The 23,009-nt window shown below is 45.4% G+C and overlaps 1 protein-coding gene and 1 pseudogene across 1 annotated transcript; one reads left to right on the forward strand and one right to left on the reverse strand.

The window, feature by feature from the left end:
- Positions 1-1,003: 1,003 nt before the first annotated feature.
- LOC119286383 lies at positions 1,004-7,378 on the reverse strand (annotated as a pseudogene).
- Positions 7,379-10,375: 2,997 nt separating this feature from the next.
- Positions 10,376-16,922, forward strand: LOC119286384 (FHA domain-containing protein PS1-like). The gene is made up of 7 exons (XM_037565754.1): positions 10,376-10,826; positions 11,171-11,367; positions 11,455-11,514; positions 13,015-15,147; positions 15,246-15,396; positions 15,835-16,259; positions 16,380-16,922. The coding sequence occupies exons 1-7, from the start codon at positions 10,520-10,522 to the stop codon at positions 16,644-16,646; spliced, it is 3,540 nt and encodes a 1,179-aa protein (XP_037421651.1). The 5' UTR covers positions 10,376-10,519; the 3' UTR covers positions 16,647-16,922.
- Positions 16,923-23,009: the final 6,087 nt, after the last annotated feature.

Here is a 23,009-nt window from a genome sequence, read left to right on the forward strand (position 1 = left end):
AAGAAGAAAAAAGGAAACTGAACGATACCCGTCCTAGAAAAAACAGAGAAAACCGCCTAGAAAAGCCGGTGGAACATTCCCAAAACCGATGAGAAAAATAAAGGAACGATGTGAACTTGATTATTATGCGGACGAAAAAGTATTAAGCTACATGGCCGGCCCATTACAACAAAACTCACTTCAGGTACCACGGGTACATGACATCGTCACATAGCCTTTCACCCACCATGCTTGAGCTCGCTGGACATCCTAAGCTAGTAATTGGAGCGTGCTGTTGCGCACTATTTGAGATGAAGTTGTGCGCTCGTTTCCGCCAGCTTTATCTTAGGAAAAAAGAAAAAAAATCATGTCCATCTCAAAAAAACAAACATTTCCTCACCTCCATCTGAAAAAAAAACCCCACCCCATCTAAAAGAACAATGAAAACCTTTCTAACAAACCTCATCTCCATCTAAAAAAAAACTTTCCTCGCCTCATCCAACCAGCGAGTGCCACATGGCATAGTCCACCTGTCACCTCCATCTTAAAAAAACAAAGGAAAACCTTTCTCAAAAAGATCCTCACCCTCATCATTTAAAAAAACGTTTCTCACGTCATCCAACTGGTGAGCTCCACGTGGCATAGCCCACATGTCGCCCCTTCTTTCCCCTTGATGGGTTTAATTGTCCTTTTTTTTCTCCTCGTTGTCTTTCTCCCTTCTTCTTTCTCCTCTTGCTCCACCTGTGTCAACTCTAGTTGTCACTACCGGCCAGTTGGCCTTTGTTATCAGCCACGAGATTGGGTATTAGAGGCACATGTCGATCTACCAAGAATCAAACAATCACAGCTAGCAACGACAATCAAGATTTGTTAACAAGCATCAGACATGGTGCAAGTGAAGTGTGAACTGGTAAGCTGCAAGTGTGAACCAACAAAAATAATGTATAAGATGAGGAATTTGACCTCAAACCTTGAATTTATGAAATGTTCGAACAACAAACTTGGTACAAACATAAATCAAGGAAACAGATATGGTATGTACATTTAGGCTGTAAGAAATAGTAGTTGCCAGCTCTACAATACTAGCCCGGGCGTACTAATACATCATACTTCCTGTCTAGACAAATTTAAGACAAGTAATTCGGGACAGAGGTAATATTACATAGTACTAGCAACATGCCAACCATGTAGCCTTAATTCATCAAACTACTAATAAAGGTTGGCTGATTCCACACAGAAAAGGTACAACAAAGAGTCAAGAGGTTATCCCGAATTAAACAGATCCATCACCCAAACAGCATGGGAGACCATCATCAGGGAGGAAGCTCTGTCTTGAGGAGCAGCACAAGCAGAACGTGTTGCTCACCCAGCACGTTGCGATTTACTCCCAATATTCATTTTCCAAGAACGTACCTGCCAGCAAACTGCAAGATCACATCGCAGCTTATGTACTCACGCCAGTTACAAGACTAGTGTTTCTTATTTGGAAAAGAATGGCAAATACAGGCCTAGTTTGGTAGCACAGTTTTCTCAAAACCACAGTACTTCCGAACTTAGGTATTCCAACGCGCGGGCAATGAATGCGTCGATTTCTCAAAACTGTCACTTTTAACAGTTTTGGTAATACTACCCAAGTGTTTGGCCGGCATTGTCTTGCCGAAGTTTTGACCGATAGATATGCATGGCGGCATGGACAGCTACACTTAACGGGCTACATGACCCGATTAATCAGCGTGTGCTAACAGCCGCTGGCTGCATGCACGATGTCAACACATCCTCATCTAGATATTAGGATATTAGCAGTCTACAGCTATCCCTTGTATGTCTCTCCCTGCCTCCTGCACTTCTACAAAGGATGTGAAGGAAGTGTACCCTGCCTCCTGCACTTCTATGAAGGATGTGAAGTATGTGTGCACGACCCGATGGTCGAGGGCTCCAGTGGGAAGAGGAAATCCGGCAGCCGCGTATGGCTAGCTGATCGCTGACCTGGAAAGTTGCGGAAGCGATTGATCATACCACACTACGCGCACATGGGATTTGCTAATGCCTGATGGGCCTGATTGACCGGGTATTTCTCATAGAAAAACCAATCTACTTAGTGATTGGATACCTCACTTGAAAAATTATGCTAATGGTTTTGCAGGTGACACGGCGGCCGGAAGAAGATGGATGGACTCGCTAGAAAAAATAGCAGGGGAGCCTCGCGTTTCTCGGTTTAGAAAAAAGAGGACTACAGCAGAAAAAACACACTTTCAGGAATACTACGGTTTATAAAACTTCAGTTTTTCTTGACACCAAATACCAAACGCATCAAAGTATTTAAAACTATGGTTTCTAAACAGAAAGGGATTCTCTGAAAACTCCAAAAATATGGTGCTGCCAAATGTAGTGAGTGATAAAACCATTTGTAGACTATAAATAACACTGCAGCACCATACACTAAAAATGGTGATTACCTTAGTACCCTCTGAGATAAGCTTCCTTGATTCCATGCAGCCCTGCAGCCACTTCCTGCATGTTGGGGCGCTCGTTCGGGTATGGTTTGGTGCAGCGAAGCCCAATGTTTAGCACTGAACTTACACAGTCCAGGTCATTTTCCTTCACGACCACTAGAGTTTCTTCTGGAAACTCAGGCTGATCTTGAAGTACTTCAGGTTCAATAATTTCTGATATCTTGGCAGGAAAATTCATTTCAACGAATTTTACAATGTTTAGTCCATCTTTGAACATATCATTTGTCGGCCTCTTCCGTAAGAATATCTCAAATAGAACAATTCCAAAGCTGTAGACATCGCTAGCAGTCGAAATATGACCACCTGTCGCACATTCTGTAGTTCACATGCAACAATAATTTAATTCCGGTGCTAGTATGAGCAGAAGTTACTCTCAGTTTAAATAATACAATACAAGAATATGAAAAATGGAATTACCTGGAGCAACATATCCAATAGTTCCATTTATCGCAATTGAAGAGGCTGAGTATGAGTCATCAGATGATGATACCGTTGACTCAACTAAGAACCTTGCAAGACCGAAATCTCCAACATGAGCTGTCATATTGTCATCCAAAAGAATGTTGCTAGGCTTCACATCACAATGAACAATAGTTCCTTGGTTGTTATGGTGTAGGTACTCCAGTGCATCTGCTATATCCACAACAATGCTTAGCCTTTGAGCTACTGTAATATGTATCATATCTAAAGAGCTCTCATAGTCTTGAGTTGAGTATAGTAGTCCATACAAGTCTCCTCGAGGCATGAACTCATACACTAGAGCTTTGAAATCATTTCCATTAGAATCAATGCTTGAGCATGCGGTTAGTATAGGAACCAGATTACGATGCCGCACATTTCTTAAGACATTACATTCTGCAATGAAGCTATTTGGTGCCCCCCTTGTCTCCAGGTTGAAGACTTTTATGGCAACATAATTTCCATCTTGAAATAGTTTTCCTTGATACACAGTACCATATCTCCCTCTTCCAATTATGCTGGATGTTGAGAACCCGTCTGTTGCTCTAGCAATATCACTGAAAGAAACTTTGGGAAGATTTCTATCAAGTGATGGCGACGACATGGATTTTCTCTTATGTCTCCCCCTCCAGAACAATAAGAGAAGTATGACCATAGCAAGTGAGACCATGCAAGATATTGGAATTAACACTTTGAGTACAGCAAACAGTTTATGATTTCTTGAATTTGAAGGCATAACAGAACATGCCATTAAGTGTAACTGCAGAGCCCCACCACAAAGCCCATGATTTCCTTCGATCCGCAGAGCAGTTACATTCTTGAAGATTCCTTCTTTTGGGACCTCCCCCTCAAGATGGTTGAATGACAGATCTAGTTGTTCAAGATATTGTAGGTTGCCAAGAGACACTGGAATTGATCCAGTAATGTTATTGTGGGAAACACTAAGAACTTTCAGGCTACTTATTTTGCTTAACGAAGTGGGGATGCTTCCACTGAAAACATTCCAGTCCAACTTGATATCTTCCAAACTTGCACACTCACCCAGAGTGCTAGGAATATCTCCAGATAGTCTATTTGAAGAGAGTTCTAGATTTCTGAGTTGTTTGGCATTACCGATGTCGGTAGGAAGTTGTCCATTGAAGTTGTTAAAAGATAAATAAATTTCCCTTAGTGTTGGAATTCTAAAGATCTCCTTTGGCACTAAACCATGAAGATTGTTGCTGGACATGTTCAATATTTCAAGGTTTTGAAGATTTCCAAAGCTTGGTGGTATGTTGCCAACAAACTGGTTCGAGTCTAGAAGAAGATATGCCAATTGAGATAAATTGGAAAGGGAAGATGGAATAAACCCTGTAAAGATGTTGTCAGCTAAACCTAGTATTTGCAAATTTTTGAGAGCTCCTAACAATTGGGGAATGGTACCTGTAAATTGATTGCTATTCATTCCTAAAACAATCAGGTTCGGAAGGTTCGCTATGCCAGAAGGGAAACCTCCTTCCAATTGATTCCGCCCCAAATATAGATGTTGAAGCTGAATGGAAAGGTTGGATAATGAACTTGGTATGTGGCCTTGTAGATGATTCCCCTCTACCGAGAAGGCATTTAGCTTAGTACAATTGATTAAGCTGTTCATAAACTCCCAATCTTGCTTGTTACGTGCTTGGAGTTTATTGAACTCAAGGTTTAACCATGTGAGTTCGGAAAGTTTGCCAATGGACCGAAGCACCGATCCTGTGAAATTATTTTTTGATATATCAAAAATGTGTATCTGGGATCGTTGATCAAAGAAGATGGGATTTTTCCATGAAAGAAGTTATCGGCTAATGCGAAGTTTTGGAGACTGGGTAGAGAGTTACCAAGATTGGATGGTACCTCACCACTTAAATGATTTGGACCAAGGTTAAGGGTAACAAGAGTAGAAAGGTTCAAGATGGCCTGTTGAAACATGCCTGTCAATTGATTGCTACCCACGTTCAGAATATGGAGCGCATGTAACTTTGCAATCTCATTCGGGATGTTACCCTCAATATTATTAAACGCAACGTTGAACTGGTTTAGCACTGTGATGTTGGCAAGAGAGGCAGGGATGGTTCCAGTCAGATTGTTAACTGAAAGTTGCAGCACTTGAAGGTAAGGAGGCAAGTCTGCAGGAATTCGCCCAACTAGTTGATTTCTATCCAGCCATAGAGCCTTGAGGTTTGAACAGTTTGCCAGACTAGGTATCCTCCCTTGCAGTGTGTTATTGCTCAGGTAGAGGTTTTGAAGGCGATGCAAATGACCAAGGGATGGAGGAATTGTCCCAGTAAACCCATTTGTCGGTAGGAGTAGATGTTTTAGGAATGTTAGATTTCCAAGTGAAGGAGAGATTTGACCGACTAAACCTCGATTTGTAAGGTTAAGAGAAGTGACACGGTATGGATTCTTCATCCTGCAATGAACACCTTCCCAATTGCAAAAGTGGGTACTGTCATTCCAGGACATCAAGGATTGCTTTGGATCGAGGGTGATTGCATTCTTGAATTCAAGCAGTGACAATTGGTCTGTCTCATTTCCATACAGGGAGCCACAGATGATGACGTTGCAAACAATGAGCCCCAAGATAAACTGCATGATTGTAGTAATCTTCATGTCTGGCTAGCTGCCTTTGTTGAAGATCTTGATTACATGCAAACAAAAAATAAGGGCATTTTTAGATTAGCCAATAGTTGATGTTAGCGAAAAATCATTTGTCATGTCAAGTACTACCTAACCAATTATACTTCAATCCCTCCCTCAAGACTTGCCTACTGTCTTTCTGCAAGTAAGTAAAGAACAACATAAGTGAAATTACAGACTTCCAGCCAATGCAAATTTACACAATAACCATAGTCTTTTACTAATCTGACTAGATTTGAGATATCTGAATCCTACAGTCCTACAATCATGTGAAAGCTTTTGGTTCACGAACCTGCTGCCTAAACTACTGAAGCAGATGCTAGAAAACCCAATCACATATGGACCAATATGTTACGCGTATGGTCAATTCTGAAAATTATTACACAATAAGTTATTATTTTTGAAATTTAGTCACGGATGACCTGTTATAAGGAGATACAAAACAGGCACCTTCTTCAGATCCATCCCAAATTGTGATTAGGATTGGTTATGGTATTTTTTTACTTCAGATATACTCTTCCACCATCCGGGCATACAGTAATCATCATACTACAGGTAGGAGTGAGGAGATGTTAAAAAAGGTGGAAGGAGAAATACGACCCATAAAAAGTTGATTGTGGGAATCATCCTTGTTGTCATTTAAATCAACTAACAAGCACCATGTAGCTCCTCAAATGAGCCACCTAAAACACTTGGATAAAATTCGATGGAACTCTAAAAACAAGACTGTTTACAAGACTAAAGTTAGTAGAGATTAACGCACCTTGAGTTCATGTCCACCACCATCATCCTGCCATCATTTGACGGTTGCACAAACATCCCCCAAAACGGCGTGATCATGCCATCTGAACTGCCATAGCTACAAGTAACTAGGAGCTGCTTGGTTACCCCTTGATTTATAGGCAATGCAATATCTACTTCAGGAAGAAGGTATCAAACTTTAGCCTTTTAACATGCATACTTTTCGAAAAACTAAACTATGCAATTGCCTACACAACTACCCACTAGTGACCAACGAACCCATGTCCCCGAAAGAAGAAGTGACAGCATACACATATTGCTTGTCTCTGTTTACACGATGACATCAGGATATCCTTAATGAGTACGCGACGATTCTTGACACAAGGAACGACAGAGAGAGCGGCAGCAGGCCTGAATTCTCGAACAAGCTGCCGGCCGAGCAGGTGTGGACATGGTGCCAGTGTTGCTCACGGCTCAAGGGTGACAGTGTGATTTGCAGCACCACATGTTCCCACCTTGGAGCCAGACAAAACATGGCTGCACTGTTTCACACATTCATGACTAGAGAATTCCATGCCAGGTTAGAATGCAAGTCTCTATCAGCAACCAAACCGAGAATATGATACCACCATCCGACTTGGTGACTATGGGACCAGCAGGGGCGATTTCCTACCTGAACAATCTCTCACACTAAAGGTAAATAAATCCGTAAAGGAAAACTAAGCAGAAGGTCGTCCATTCCTTGCCTCTCCCTCACCTTGCGGTGCTTTCCCACCGGCGGCGCGGGCCAGAGCGCCGAGCCCCAAGCGCGGACTGAAATCGAGGAGATGGCCCGAATTTGTGCTGCCCCTCCTCCTCCGTGAGAGCACCACCTTCTCCCTCGCCGCCCCCTGCAGACCGCCGCCATGCTCGTACGGGATACGGCGCGAGTGAGATCATGGACGTGGGGATGGACTCCGTGCGCAGTGCAGTGCCGGAGGAGGCCAGCAACGACGGCGGCGGAGAGGGGAGGGGAAATGAAACGAGGCCAGGCCGTCGGACTGGCATGCCGTGTTTCAGACTTGGACCCCACATGTCAAAGGCTACATATTCCCTTCCCTTGTCACCATAGCGCTTGAAACCGAAATCCTCGAGCTAATATTATTTGAATTGAAATCCCCGATGGATATACTACGGGAGAGAGGAAACTGAAGGAGACGCCGAGGTGCGCTCATGGAGTTCGAAAACCCACGAGCAGCTATTTCTTTCCGAGTAATGCTACACATACATAGATTTATATGGATTTTACAAACTGGTGAGTTGTGATTGGAAGTTAAGGGTGAGAAGGGGCCCACCCTAATGAAAATCAGGAGGGTGGTTAGTTAGAAAGAAAGAAGCCTAGTCAACATGTAATTACGTGTAAATCTTTGTAGGTTTAGCATTATTGATTTCTTTCCCAAACTGAAGGGGCCCACCCCATGAAAATCAGGGGAAAGTGGTTACTTAGAAAGAAAGAAGCCTAGTCAGCATGTAATTGCGTGTAAATCTTTGTATGTTTAGCATTTATTGATTTCTTTCCCAAACTGACGAGCCAAGTTTTAATCCACCATGACTTTTGAATCTCTCGTTGAATTTTCCTAAACTCGAGCAATATTAGACACCAAAAAAGGGCTTATTGTCGAGGAAAAAAAAGCTAGTAAACAGATAGACAACTCGATGTAAAATGATCAATACAAAATAAAATTACATTGAAAAGCATACCAGTCTTGTTCTTTCTCGGATTGTACGCCGTTCGTCCGGGGTTGAAAATTACACTAAATCGACAACAACACTTGCAAACGCCCTCTCCATACCAGGTTAAGTGATATTTTCAAAATATGCAATGTCGATACCACTACTTAAACTACTTTGTTGTCGTCGTTTAGTCCGAGTCCGAGTCTCACAGCTTGTTGATGTATGGAAAGTCGTCGTCGTCCTCCTCCTCGAACCGATGAGTGACGGCCACAAGTTGTTGATGCTCCTCCTTGTCGGTACTTGTGGGGCCAAAGCGCTCATTGTAGGAGTATTTTTTAGCAGATCCCTCGATAGGATATCCAACCAAGTGAGTAGATCGAATGGTAACATGGACAGAGCTTTACCTAGACGAGGTAATCCCCTACTCTGGCTCCTCATGCATAGGGGTTACAAAGATCGAGGGATTGAGTAAAGCTCTAGGTTATGTTGTTTATCTATTCGACTAGCTAATCTCAACTTTTATGGGTACCGGGGTCTAGGGTTACAGGATCTAACTCAGGAAAGGGGAGTCCCTCTGGGAGGCCGGTCGCCTTGTCTTGTACACAAAGACTTCCGGTCCATATCATAGTAGGGCCATGGGGCGGGTTGGTTGGCCCATTGCATAATCGACATGGGGGTACAAGACATCATGGAGATAATTATATGTATCGCGGATGGACGATTAAAGTGATACACACACGGATCCCCAATAGATCTGAGGACTATAATTGAGATAGATGAGAGAGTTGATGATGATGTCTTGGACAGCGATGAAGGTGATGCATCTTGATGTAGCTACCTCTGTGATCAAAGCAATTGCAAAGGTGGATGCCCTTTTGCTGACCCCCTACGGATATATTACTGAGGTGAGGTTTCTGGTACTACTTCGTATGGTGGAGGTCTCTCTGTTCATCGTACCTGAGGTATGGTTGCACCGGGGGGGGGGGGAGTAGTCGACAATGAGAAGGCGGCGGCACACGGTACAACCAACGGTACCAGAGGCGCGCTTATACCATGCATCGCCTGCTCTTCTAGATCCTCCAAACGATGTGTGTTTTCTTCTCCGGTGCTCCTCTCCATGGAAGGTTCCTATGACATCAAATCAACACATTATCCAACAAAAGTAAGAATTGTTCAAATACTGCTTCAAATCTTCTAATTTTGCGGGTCTTGGTGAAATCAAACAAACATGGGCGAGTGAACATGGTAGAATTCAAAATTCCTAAGTTTGCGGTGCAAAGACACCATATAAAATATGATGCAAAATGCATCCACCATCCTTCGCAACACCGTGGCGGCTCCCCTAAAATGTTGGTGGTTCCCTTCCTTATAGTAGCTCATGGCCCGTCCCCTGTAGCATAGAGCACCACCACCTTACAATATTGTGATGAGCATGTGATCAGGTCCTTCACAACATCACAATAACAGCTCCCCTAAAGCACGCATGGTTCTATTCCTTGCACCAGCTAGAGAACAAGCCCTGGAACATCAAACGTGCCCCCTTACAATCCTGACAGCGATCAGTGGTTAATCCTACAACAACAACTTTGCCCCCTCCCGACGCCTACAAGAGAGGGCATGACGCAATTGTTTGCGGCAATAGGTTGTTCTCAGGAGGAGGAGGGGGGGAGTGCGTGCAAATAGTAGTAGATTGCAGTAATGGCGTTAACTTGCAGAGCCGCGAAGGCGCGTGACTTGTCGTTGTTGTCTTGATATGGTGGCAGTGAAGGGGGGAGGGGGACTCAGGGGCGGATCCAACCTAGCAAGCCGCCCCAAGCCCCCTTTGTATACTGTAGCAAATTGCTACAGTACACAAAGGAGTTGGGCCTCATGCCCCGGGCCCTCTCGGCCTGGGGCCTAGATCCGCCATTGGGGAGACTTGAGGGGGAGAGGATCTACAGGCCGATACAAGAGTGCAAAGAAGATGAAAAGGATGGGGAGAGTTCTAGAGAAGAAACAAACAGAGACGCTTTACAAGCCTAATGGGAACATGTGGTGGCCGATCGAGGTGACCGACATGGTACATGGGACGGCCAGTCCATTTTGACCATTTCCTTTACCTTTTGACGTCTTTATGTTTCGGGACAGAATTTGACATTTTTATGAACAAAAAAATAGAAAATGGTGTTGTAAAAAAATGGGAAATTGAAAATGGGCCCACACAGGCGTCATTAGGCCGGGCGAGCGCGTGACTCACGCGGTGACGCGTCGGCCCCTTCCAATTACTTATATCCCAACAATAAAATTCTAGCCGTTGCAATTGGCAAAAGCTATCAAATCCGCCCCGGCTCCAACGTCTCCTCCAACATTTCGAATCCCCTCCGCCTCCGCTTGAGCTGCGTTTTACAGAGAGAGCGCGTAGCGTCATCATCTCGACTCCTCCTCGCCCCGCCCACCCAAACCAGCCCAAACGCGCAGGCATGGCGACGACGGCGGCCGCGGCGGAGGACGTGGAGGCGGGGGCGGGGTCTCCGATCGCGGCGTTCGCGGTGGCCAAGGGCGGCGTCGTGCTGAAGCACATCTTCCTCAACGGGCCGCCGACGGAGGCGGCGCGGCGCGGCGCGGATGCGGATCGGGCGGAGGAGGAGGCGGAGGATCCGCCGGTGCTGTTTGGGCGGCACCCCGACTGCCACGTCCTCATCGACCACCCCAGCGTCAGCCGCCGCCACCTCGAGGTCCGCTGCAAGCGGCGCCAGCGCCGGATCACCGTCACCGACCTCTCCTCCGGTACCGAGACCACGATTTCCTCCGCGCAGCCCTCTCCGTCTCCCCACTCTCTGCGTGCGCGCGTGCCGCTCCCGATCTCCGCGCGTGCTTGGGTTTACGCGAATTCTAGGGTTTTGTTAGGGTGAATCGATTCGTGTAGACCGATCTATTTGGGGACTTTTCTGGTGGATTTATGTCATCGATTCACTCGGATTTGCTCCCGATAGGCTCTATATTGTCAGGATTAGCCCCGCCTTATCATATTCATGAGGGCCTGCGATGATAGCGAATATGCTTGCAATTTCGATCAAAATTATGCAAAAATTACATACAGTTGAACCATGGTTGTGCTTCGATTGACCCAGTGCATGGGACCTGGATCTCGGGCCAAAGGATCCCACCAAACACGCTGGTGGAACTGGTGGCTGGTGATACACTACAGCTCGGGGCCTCCAAGAGGGAGTACCGACTTCACTGGCTTTCCCTGCGCGAGGCATTTGAGATGGATGATCTGCTTCCACCACTTGTTGAGGAGGACAAGGAGGAGATCCATACTCATCAGGTTGACAATTCTCTTTTGTACCGGTACAAATTCTGTATGTATTTTGGCTGTGTTGCTTGCAGTCTAAGCGTTTGATGAAATTAACAGGAGGCACAGGATCAGTTGGTGCCTGGGCAGAGGGAGCCAATGGAGACAAAAACTCATCAGGTTTGACCCCAACAAGCGAATACTGAAAACCTTTGATGAAACTTGAGATGCATTTCATGCCCTTGGTTTTGGTATGGGTACCAATGGATGGTGTCCCTTTAGCTCAGCTTATTTGCATATCAAACAATGAGATTGCATCCCAACAAGCTAATACTGAAATTGCCGCTGTTTTGCCAAATCTTATAAAGCATTATTTAAGATGTTTAGTAGATTTGTTAATTTAGATTAGGCAACGTCTACAATGATCGATATTCCTTAGTTTCTAGTTCGCCCGTTTTAGTGTATTTTTTAGAGTTCTTAAATCTATTTTATAATCCATTTATGTGTAATCACTTTCAGAAATGAATTACATTTGAAATCACGATCCAGCTTTGTAACTGAATACTTCAACAATTGAATAATGCTATGTTCCTTGTTACTTAGAGCATGAAGTTGCTTACAATTATCAAGTTTTGATGTGCCTTGTCTTTCTGTAATTCTGCCTAGTGCCTAGGTTTATTAAGCTTCCACTGCTTCCAGTGGTAAAAATTATGACTATTAAGGAACTTTTTATCTTTCATTAATTGTCGTGTAGTGAGTTCTGATGAAAGCTGACACTGAACCATCCTGAATGCTTTGGACACCTGCGCAGATTAGTTAATCCCATGTACATAGTTGGATGTTTTCACCGATGACTCCTGATTATCATGTTTTGATGTGCCTCGTCTTTCTTGAATTCTTCCTAGTGCCTAGGTTTATCAAGGTTCCATTCCTTCCAGTGGTAATGTAAAGATGCTTAAAAATTATGACTGTTAAGGAACTTTTTTCGTCTTCCTGAAATTCTACCTAGTACGAAATCTTTTGTATTGTCAAGTCCTAATGAAAGTAGACACTGAACCAGCCTGAATGCATTGGACACCTGTGCAAATTATTTAATCCCATGTACATAGTTGGATTTTCCCACCAATTCATTCTTTTTGATTGCTTAGTTTGCTAAATGATTTTCTTGTGGCTGGTGTATTCATGGGATATATTGTACTCAGCTTACGCTAAGAAATTTTGCGCAACATTGAACTGGTTTCTCTGTCGGTCTCAATTTATATGCCACGTGTTTGATAGAACTGAATGCAACTAATAATGTATCAACCATGTGCATCAAACTAATATTCATCTAGAATAACACAAATACATGCTTTAATTTTCTTGGTGAGCAATGCTTGTTGTTTCCCTGATATTTGTCATAGTTTTTTTTGGATATGAACTGCATGATGAGTTAATAATATCTACCCACTTCAGATTTTGCAACCACTTTCGATATCCCGATTTGCTTACAGCATTGGTTTACACTTATATCTGGATTACATATTCTCCAATATATCTGTGTGTTTTTCTTTTCTTTGAGGATGCTACATGATGGCTTGAGTTCTACTGCTTGATTTTTTTCCCTAACTTTTACTGATCTTCACATCTTTTAACTTTTGGCACTTATCTGCAATGCTAACTGTCTAATATAATGCACAGGAGACAAAACATCAAGTGGTAGCAGAACAAACTGAATGCTGGGCTAAAGTGATTCCCTCGGCACCACCATTGCCTGAGTCTTCACTCTCACATTTTCATGACAACAGAGTGGGAGTGATAGGGGGGACAATTGTTACTGAGAATTCAATTACAGAATCTGTTGGCTCTTCAATAATACAGGCAGCTGGAAAACCAGTCCAGTCAGACAAACAGAAAGCATCAGGCACCATGTCCCGAAGGGCCAAGTTGAAGTCAGTGAAGTCTCTTCACATTGACACAGGAAGGAGAAACATGACTTTGAGCTACAGCTACAAGAACGAAGAAGCCCAGGATGAGAATCGTGTATGTTCTCAAAACTGCAAGGGAGAATGTGCAGCCTGCATGGTTTTGTTCGATAATTTTGATGTCAAAGCTGGAGAGAAGAAAAGGATGATTGCACCAGAAAAGGTCCACATCAGCTCCCATGTCATGGGTAGCATTACCATAGAGAGGAATGAAGAAGTGCCAAACCCTCTGAATTTTGCTAAGGAGACAGAGCAGCATGACATTTTCTCTGAAAATTCTATCCCACAAGATTCATTTGATGCAAAACCACAGATGGGACCAGAGTTGCCATGTTCTGTTTCCCCTTCGGTTTCCAAATACAAAACCTTTGCAAATCAAATCTCACAGCTGGATTCTACTATACATATGGAATCCTATGAGGCCATGCCAGAAAATCCTTTCACACATGACATGATTGATGGAAATACAAATAGCCACCAAGAGATGAAGCATGATGGTTTGTCCCATCATAAATTGGATGGAGGTCTGTCAAACAAGGAGAAAATGGCCCAAAATAAGATTGTTGTGGAGGACTGTCAGCTTGAAGGCATAATTTTTGGGAGTATATTTGACAACTTGGATATAGAAGCAACTGAAGTAAAAGAAGATATCAGTCTACTGGACAAGGAGAATACCACCCCTCATGCCTCGGGGAACATAACATTTGAGAGGAGTCAGATACTGTTGAAGCCGACCAGTTCCCAAGAGATGATGGATTCCATTTCCCCTCTGAATTTGGAACATGATGGCTTTTCAGAGAGTGAAAACTCCGTGTTGAACATTGAAAAGAAGATGAAGTCAAATGAACTTACATCTGAAAATCTTATTCCGTTAGTGTCAGTTGAAACAGAAATTATGCTCATGCCCGATGAAGATTTCAAAAGTGACATCATTCTAGACAAGGAAAACTCAGTGCTTCCTGGAAAGTACAATGCTGCTATCTCCCCTGCGGAACAAGGAAACCTCTTTCTTGATGAGAATGTGGCACCTGCCTCCATGGATCTCAAGCCCATTGCTGGGAAGGTTATTGGCTCAAGGATGGGCAGTTCGGTGTCAGCAGAGTTCACTTCAAACAGGAGCATCCATCAAAGGGAATGCAGTGAACTTTCATCAGAATATGATGCTACCTCCCCTGTGAGGCAACAAAACATCTTTCCAGACAAGGAGAATGTGACACCTCCCTCCAGAGTTCTCAAGTCCATTGGTAGGAAGGTTCTTGGCTCAAGGATGGATAATTCAGTGTCGGCTGAATACACACCAAACAGGAGCATCAGTAAACGGGAATGCAATGATCTATCATCAAAGTCCAAACGTTTCCACACAGTAGATGAGGAAGTCTTCTATTCAGATAAGGAGAATTTGACACCTATATCTACAGGAGGTATGAAAGCGAGAAGTTGTCTTCCGAAGAACCTGTTCCCAGTGGATGCAGACCAAGATCAGGAGGCATTCTGCTCCGACAAGGAGAACTCTACACCTATATCTACAGGAGGTATGAAAGCGAGAAGTTGTCTTCCGAAGAACCTGTTCCCAGTGGATGCAGACCAAGATCAGGAGGCATTCTGCTCCGACAAGGAGAACTCTACACCAGTATCTTGTGTAGCTCACAAAACAAGGGATGTGTCTGAAAACCGTGCACGAATTGAAAGTGCAATCACAAAGAAAAGGGTGGTGGTAGATAGGCTCCCTTTCCAGACTCTTCTGTCAAATTCTCCCTTGAGACCAACTAGCTCATTTGATTGTACCCAGGCTGATGCTAGTGAAGCTAATCTCTCAATCAGGTTGGAAGATGAACTGAACAGCCTTCCAGTAAGTAACCGTAAAGCTTTGATTTTGAATTTCTATTTTGTATATCTTTGCCTTTGACATGGATGTTAAAATTGAGACCATTTTTTTATTGTGAACAGCACAAAAACCACGAATCAAATAGGGTTGGAGAAGGGATGAAAGTCTGGACCATGGTGGCTGATACCGATTGTCTTCTTGATGACGAATCAAGGAAGTCTATAATGCTACTAAAAGGCATAAAAGGAACTCATCTGATCATACCAAGGATTGGTAAGTTAAGAACAGTATAGTAATTGTTTCATCTGTCATAGCATTTTGAACAAAGGGGGAATGTACTTACTTTGTATACAGTTCCATGTTTCTATTGTTGCATATATTCCCTATTTTGACCTTGACTTTGTTAGTAAATGAACATGTCTCTCTCATTTGACTTCGTAGCTCATTTGCAAATGAACATGTCTCTCTCATTCTGTTGAGCTGCTAATCAGTACTACTTTTGACTTCGTAGCTCATTTGCAACAATCATCTCATGCTATGATGGTATTGACTAAAGAATTAATTGTGAACTTTTAAGTTTTGACATCTTATCGTGTCTTGTATTCAATATGCTTTCCCAGCTCGTTGTTATTGTTAACTGAACTGACTTGACTGCAAGTGCTTGATGTGCTATTCTCATCCCCTGAAACCCTGTGTTTATCGTCTTGCCAGTGATGAGGGAGCTCGAATGCATGAAACAGCGGGAGGGTATGTTCAAGAGGTCATCAAAGGCCACCTCCATAATGCAATGGATCGAGGATTGCATGGAGAACGAGAGCTGGTGGATCCACGTGCAGAGTTCATCCGAGATGTTGCCAGTAGCGCCAACCCCACCTGCAACTCCTACAGAAATGCAACGCAGCAGTGAAGAGAGTGAAGCCACCGCTGCCGGCGCCTTCAACTCAATGCTGGCGCTCTTCTCGCCAAGGAGCTTCACTGGCATCTTCTCCCCAAGAATCCTCGCCGACATCGATTCCCCGAAGACCGAAGACCGCGTCCTTGACTGCGCCCTCCTCTTCAACAAGCTGAGAGGCTGCGGCCAGAACATGGTCATCCTGTCCAACAGCGTCAACCTCAAGATCAAAGCCATGTCCGAGGTACCGTGCCATGGCATTGCTTTCTTCTCCGAATCTCTGCAGCCCTCCTGCTAAAGACATTTACTATTCGTGTGTAGAACTGTAACTGGACTGATTAGCTGTTCCTGTACGATGTTTCAGGGCTTGCTGTGCGAGGGAGCCAAGGAGTTTCGGGAGACGCTGATGAACCCTTGCTCTGAGAGGTTCATGTGGGCGGCGAGCGTGCCGAGGGGGGCGGCGTGGTCACGCCTGGACGAGGCCGCGCTGGCGGAGAACTACTACAACAGCCACCGTGAGTCCAGGAGGAATGTCCCGAGGCCCGTTGAGGCCGCCAGGGGGCTCAAGCTGATCCTGCTGCACAACAGCTCCTCCCTCTGCGCGCGTTCCGGCGACCATCTCCGTCGCTGAGAAGTCGCCACTGCATTGCCCTCCTGCTCCTGGTGACGCCGTCATGAGCAGTTGGCGCGGTTCTTTCAAGTAGCATGTGAAAGAAAATGGCAGACATAGTAACTGGTAAATGAATTGTTTGATCCTTTCTGATATGCCTGGTGACTGATGAGAAATGTGAACTGTGATGGAAGTTGGAAGACGAGAATGTGAACATGACAAGTCTTACGTTTCTTGCTCGGTTTGGCACAATCGTATGATCTGGTCCAAGTTAGGCATTTGCATGTTCATCAATCATCATCATCTGTCCCATCAGCTGATACAGTGATTCGTACCGGAGCAACAGCGTCACGTGGGCACACGAGTACTTGTTGGTTCCCTCGTTGGTGAGGCTGGGGCTCACCTCATCACGAGCCTTGGATTTTAATTTTAGCAGTACCCCGTAGATTCCGAACAGATGGCGTTGATGCACGGCAATAGGATGTTTTGTGATGAGATAGATCTGCTCAGGAATGTTTACTGCTAGTACTAAACAATGTTGTTTACTGCTACTAAACAATGCTAGATCAACATGGCCGCTGCATCGCGCCTGGACTTCCCAGCACCCAGACTGAATGTTTTCAGTAGCAACTAATAAAATAAATAAATAAAGTAACTAAATGGTGGAGCACCACCACCACCTTTGGGTGGAAAATTGCGAGGTTCCCAGCAGCAGCAGCAGCGCGTAAAGAAAGAGGGAGGTGAGGCCGTGAGGCGAGGTGACGGCGTTGATAGGGGGCATGTGGGCGATGTCGGTGTTGAACGGGTCATGAGGAGGAGGTGCGCCGTTCAACCCGGCCCGTCGCGCGGTGCAGCGCGACTCGGTTCGGCTTCAGCTTAGCTGTAGACGAACGTGACCGACAAACCCCCCTTGATCGCCTCCCCTCCACTCCCTTCTGCCCCGTCCGTCCGTCCGTCCGTCCGTCCGTGTGTACAAGCGCGCGCTTGGTCGCCATCTTGACCGCAAAAGCTGACACCCATTCATTCGCCATTCGCCACCAGACTTTTTCTTAACTGTATAAACCCTATGCAAGACCATGACGTGTAGAGTTAGATATTTGCCTGCGCAACAGACTGATGTGCCATGTGCACCAAAAGGAATAAGCATTGATTGACGGGTCGTCTCGACCGTAACGCATCGGGACGGGACGGGTCTGCCGCCAACCTTGAGCAAAGGAAGGACCAAACGGAAACCGCTGAGGTTGCCTTTGCCATCGATCGATGGCCTTTCTGTTGTGCGTATTCAGAGACCTGTTTGGTGCAAGTCGCATCTAATAAATGGTTGCCTAGTCTTGCCATCCTACGCAACTTGTGCTTGGACGCACCATCTATCCCATACCCTAGCAGTTTTGTCGTGTCTCTGTGTGTGTGTGACATATACGCCGATTTTGAACAGAGAGAAGTCTTTGGAGTTCAGCTCCCGTTTGGCGCGTTATCTGCGACGTGGCACTTCACTAGCACTATACGTATGTTAAAGTTTCTTTTTTCCTTTTTGCGCCATGTAGTGGAGTATAGGTTGGAGTTGGTTTGCCCCAATTAGAGAGCATCGAGTTTCTTCATTACTGGAAGAATATCTTGGCGCGTACAGAACACGGTTTGACTGTGACCAGCCACTGAAAAGACTCGACTGAAAATAAGTTCCATAGCGGAATAAGTAAGTGTTTGAACTTTGTAGTCGACTTGACTTCAAAGTTTTCTCTCCAAAGTTCACACTTAGGACTCTCTTTCGTCGAGTGTGACGGTGAAAGGATCATGAAATGCTCATCATATAGTCAATTTCAAGGGTCGAGTACTCGAGTCTATTTCCCTTCCTTTACAGATAGCTTATCACATTTGCCGCGTGCTAACAAGAGCATGTGTTCGAAACTATCCGTAGTCGGATCGGCGGCATTTGAATTGTTCAATTTTTTACCACATGAGACGAGGTCATTTTCACACTAGTAAAGGTAGAAACTGCAACACTTCACACATCCATATTCGTTCTTCCTGTTAGAGACCGGGCACTAGACCTGGCCATCCTCCGGGCCGGGCCTGACCAAGCCCAAGGTAGAAAACTCAAGCCCGAGCCCGGCCCGGCCCGGCCGTCGGGCTTAGTTTTCAGGTCCGAGCCCGGCCCATTACAGCAAAAAACACGTCGGGCCTCGGGCCTCGGGCCAGGCCTCTTCAGTAAATGGCATAAACAGCGGGCCCAGTCCCGGCCCGACTTAGTCTTCGGACTCAAAACCTAGGCCCAGGCCCGGCCCGGGATCAGCGTCGGGCCGGGTCGGGCCAGGCTTTTTCGGGCCGGGTCAGGTCGGGCTGTTCGGGCCGGGCGACCCATGGCCAGGACTACCGGGCACCCCTCAAATTTTCACGGTTGCAGCCGGACATCTCATACTAGATTCTCAAATCCATATAAAGACATGCAAACTAAAAGAAACCTACGTATTACGTTGATCATCTAGCTACTCGTTGTCGGAGATGTCGGCGAGCTCCGTGCCCGGCTCCGGCAGCATGGGCGGCAGTTGCAGCTCCGGCTCCTCCGGTTGGTCTGCTCAGGCCTCCTCCGCCTCCATCTCCGCGTCGAGTTCGGCGTGTTGGAAATATGCCCTAGAGGCAATAATAAATTAGTTATTATTATATTATATTTCATTATTCATGATAATCGTTTATTATCCATGCTAGAATTGTATTGATAGGAAACTCAGATACATGTGTGGATACATAGACAACACTATGTCCCTAGTAAGCCTCTAGTTGATTAGCTCGTTGATCAATAGATGGTTACGGTTTCCTGACCATGAACATTGGATGTCGTTGATAACGGGATCACATCATTAGGAGAATGATGTAATGGACAAGACCCAATCCTAAGCCTAGCACAAAGATCGTGTAGTTCGTATGCTAAAGCTTTTCTAATGTCAAGTATCATTTCCTTAGACCATGAGATTGTGCAACTCCCGGATACCGTAGGAATGCTTTGAGTGTACCAAACGTCACAAGTAACTGGGTGGCTATAAAGGTTCACTACAGGTATCTCCGAAAGTGTCTGTTGGGTTGGCACGAATCGAGACTAGGATTTTTCACTCCGTGTAAACGGAGAGGTATCTCTGGGCCCACTCGGTAGGACATCATCATAATGTGCACAATGTGATCAAGGAGTTGATCACGGGATGATGTGTTACGGAACGAGTAAAGAGACTTGCCGGTAACAAGATTGAACAAGGTATCAGGGTACCGACGATCGAATCTCGGGCAAGTATCGTACCGATGGACAAAGGGAATTGTATACGGGATTGATTGAATCCTTAACATCGTGGTTCATCTGATGAGATCATCGTGGAGCATGTGGGAGCCAACATGGGTATCCAGATCCCGCTGTTGGTTATTGACCGGCGAGTTGTCTCGGCCATGTCTGCATGACTCCCGAGCCCGTAGGGTCTACACACTTAAGGTTTGATGACGCTAGGGTTATAGGGAATAGATGTACGTGGTTACCGAATGTTGTTCGGAGTCCCGGATGAGATCCCGGACGTCACGAGGAGTTCCGGAATGGTCTGGAGGTAAAGATTTATATATGGGAAGTCATCATACGGTCACCGGAATAATTCGCGGGTTACCGGTACACTATTGTACCGGGACCACCGGAGGGGTTCCGGGGGTCCACCGGGAGGGTCCACCTACCCCGGAGGGCCCTATGGGCTGTATGTGGAGAGGGACCAGCCCCTTAGTGGGCTGGGCGCCTCCCCCCCTAGGGCCCATGCGCCTAGGGTTTAGGGGAACCCTAAAGGGGGGGGGCGCCCCCCTTGCCTTGGGGGGCAAGGCAACCCCCCTTGGCCGCCGCCCCCTCCTCAGATTGGATCTGAGGGGGCCGGCCCCCCTCTCCCTTGTCCCTATATATATGTGGGGGTTGGGAGGGCAGCGACACCCCAAGTTCTGGCGCAGCCCTCCCCCTCTCCCAAGTCCTCCTCTTCTCCTACGGTGCTTGGCGAAGCCCTGGAAGATTACGACGCTCCTCCTTCACCACCATGCCGTCATGCTGCTGCTGGATGAAGTCTTCCCCAACCTCTCCTTCTCCCCTTGCTGGATCAAGGCGTAGGAGACGTCACCGGGCTGTACGTGTGTTGAACGCGGAGGTGCCGTCCGTTTGGCACTAGGATCATCGGTGAGTTGGATCACGACGAGTACGACTCCATCAACCCCGTTCATTTGAACGCTTCCGCTTAGCGATCTACAAGGGTATGTAGATGCACTCCCCTTCCCCTCGTTGCTAGATTACTCCATAGATTGATCCTGGTGATGCGTAGAAAATTTTAAATTTCTGCTACGTTCCCCAACAGTGGCATCATGAGCTAGGTGTATGCGTAGTTTCTATACACGAGTAGAACACAAAGCAGTTGTGGGTGTTGATTTTGTCAATTTACTTGCCGTTACTAGTCTTATCTTGATTCGGCGGCATCGTGGGATGAAGCGGCCCGGACCGACCTTACACGTACTCTTACGTGAGACTGGTTCCACCGACTAACATGCACTAGTTGCATAAGGTGGCTAGCGGGTGTCTGTCTCTCCCACTTTAGTCGGATCGGATTCGATGAAAAGGGTCCTTATGAAGGGTAAATAGAAATTGGCATATCATGTTGTGGTTTTGGCGTAGGTAAGAAACGTTCTTGCTAGAAACCTATAGCAGCCACGTAAAAACTTGCAACAACAATTAGAGGACATCTAACTTGTTTTTGCAGCATATGCCTTGTGATGTGATATGGCCAAAAGGATGTGATGAATGATATATGTGATGTATGAGATTGATCATGTTCTTGTAATAGGAATCACGACTTGCATGTCGATGAGTATGACAACCGGCAGGAGCCATAGGAGTTGTCTTAATTTATTTATGACCTGCGTGTCAACATAAACGTCATGTAATTACTTTACTTTATTGCTAAAGCGTTAGCCATAGTAGTAGAAGTAATAGATGACGAGACAACTTCAAAAAGACACGATGATGGAGATCATGATGATGGAGATCATGGTGTCATGCCGGTGACAATGATGATCATGGAGCCCCGAAGATGGAGATCAAAAGGAGAAAAATGATATTGGCCATATCATGTCACTATTTGATTGCATGTGATGTTTATCATGTTTTACATCTTATTTGCTTAGAACGACGGTAGCTTAAATAAGATGATCCCTCACTAAAATTTCAAGAAAGTGTCCCCCTAACTGTGCACCGTTGCGAAGGTTCGTCATTTCGAAGCACCACGTGATGATCGGGTGTGATAGATTCTAGCGTTCGAATACAGCGGGTGTAAGCCAGATTTACACACGCAATACACTTAGGTTGACTTGACAAGCCTAGCATGTACAGACACGGCCTCGGAACACAGAAGACCGAAAGGTCGAACATGAGTCGTATAGAAGATACGATCAACATGAGATGTTCACCGTGATGACTAGTCCATCTCACGTGATGATCGGACACGACCTAGTCGATTCGGATCATGTTTCACTTAGATGACTAGAGGGATGTCTATCTGAGTGGGAGTTCATTAAATAATTTGATTAGATGAACTCAATTATCATGAACATAGTCTAAATTGTCTTTGCAAATATGTTGTAGATAAATAGCTCACGTTGTAGCTCCCTGTTTCAATACGATCCTAGAGAAAGATTAAGTTGAAAGATATTGTAAGCAATGATGCGGACTAGGTCCGTAGTCCGAGGAGTGTCCTCACTGCTACACAGAAGGCTTATGTTTTTGATGCACCGCTCGATGTGCAAACCCCTACAACGTCGTCTATGGATGTTATGAACACCTGACAAACACATCCTGATGACTACTTGATAGTTTAGTGCACCATACTTTACGGCTTAGAATCGGGATTCCAATGACGTTTTGAACGCCATAAGACATATGAGATGTTCCAAGAGCTGAAATTGGGATTTCAGGCTCATGCCCATGTTGAGAGGTGTGAGACCTCTGACAAGTTCTTTAGCCAACAAGATGGAGGAGAATAGCTCAGCTAGTGAGCATGTGCTCAGAATGTCTGGGTGCTACAATCAGTTAAATCAAGTGGGAGTTAAACTTCCAGATAAGATAGTGATTGATAGAGTTCTCTAGCCACTGTCACTAAGCTACTAGATCTTCGTGATGAACTATGACATGCAAGGGATGGTGTTGATCCCGGAGCTGTTCGCGGTGCTTAAGACCGTAAAAGGTAGAAATCAAGAAGGAGCATCAAGTGTTGATGGTTTAACAAGACCACTGGTTTCAAGAAGGGCAAGGGCTAGAAGGGAAACTTCATGGATGGCAAACTAGTTGCCGCTCCAGTAAAGGAACCCAAGGTTGAACCCAAACCCGAGACT

Source organism: Triticum dicoccoides, chromosome 4A (genome assembly GCF_002162155.2).
Source record: "Triticum dicoccoides isolate Atlit2015 ecotype Zavitan chromosome 4A, WEW_v2.0, whole genome shotgun sequence".
In the NCBI taxonomy this organism is placed as follows: Eukaryota; Viridiplantae; Streptophyta; class Magnoliopsida; order Poales; family Poaceae; genus Triticum; species Triticum dicoccoides.

Coding starts and splice junctions, on each gene's coding strand:
- LOC119286384 (XM_037565754.1), top strand. CDS start 10,520: ATGGCGACGACGGCGGCCGCGGCGGAGGACGTGGAGGCGGGGGCGGGG. Junction 11,368..11,454: donor AGGAGATCCATACTCATCAG/GTTGACAATTCT, acceptor TGAAATTAACAG/GAGGCACAGGATCAGTTGGT. Junction 16,260..16,379: donor AGATCAAAGCCATGTCCGAG/GTACCGTGCCAT, acceptor ACGATGTTTCAG/GGCTTGCTGTGCGAGGGAGC.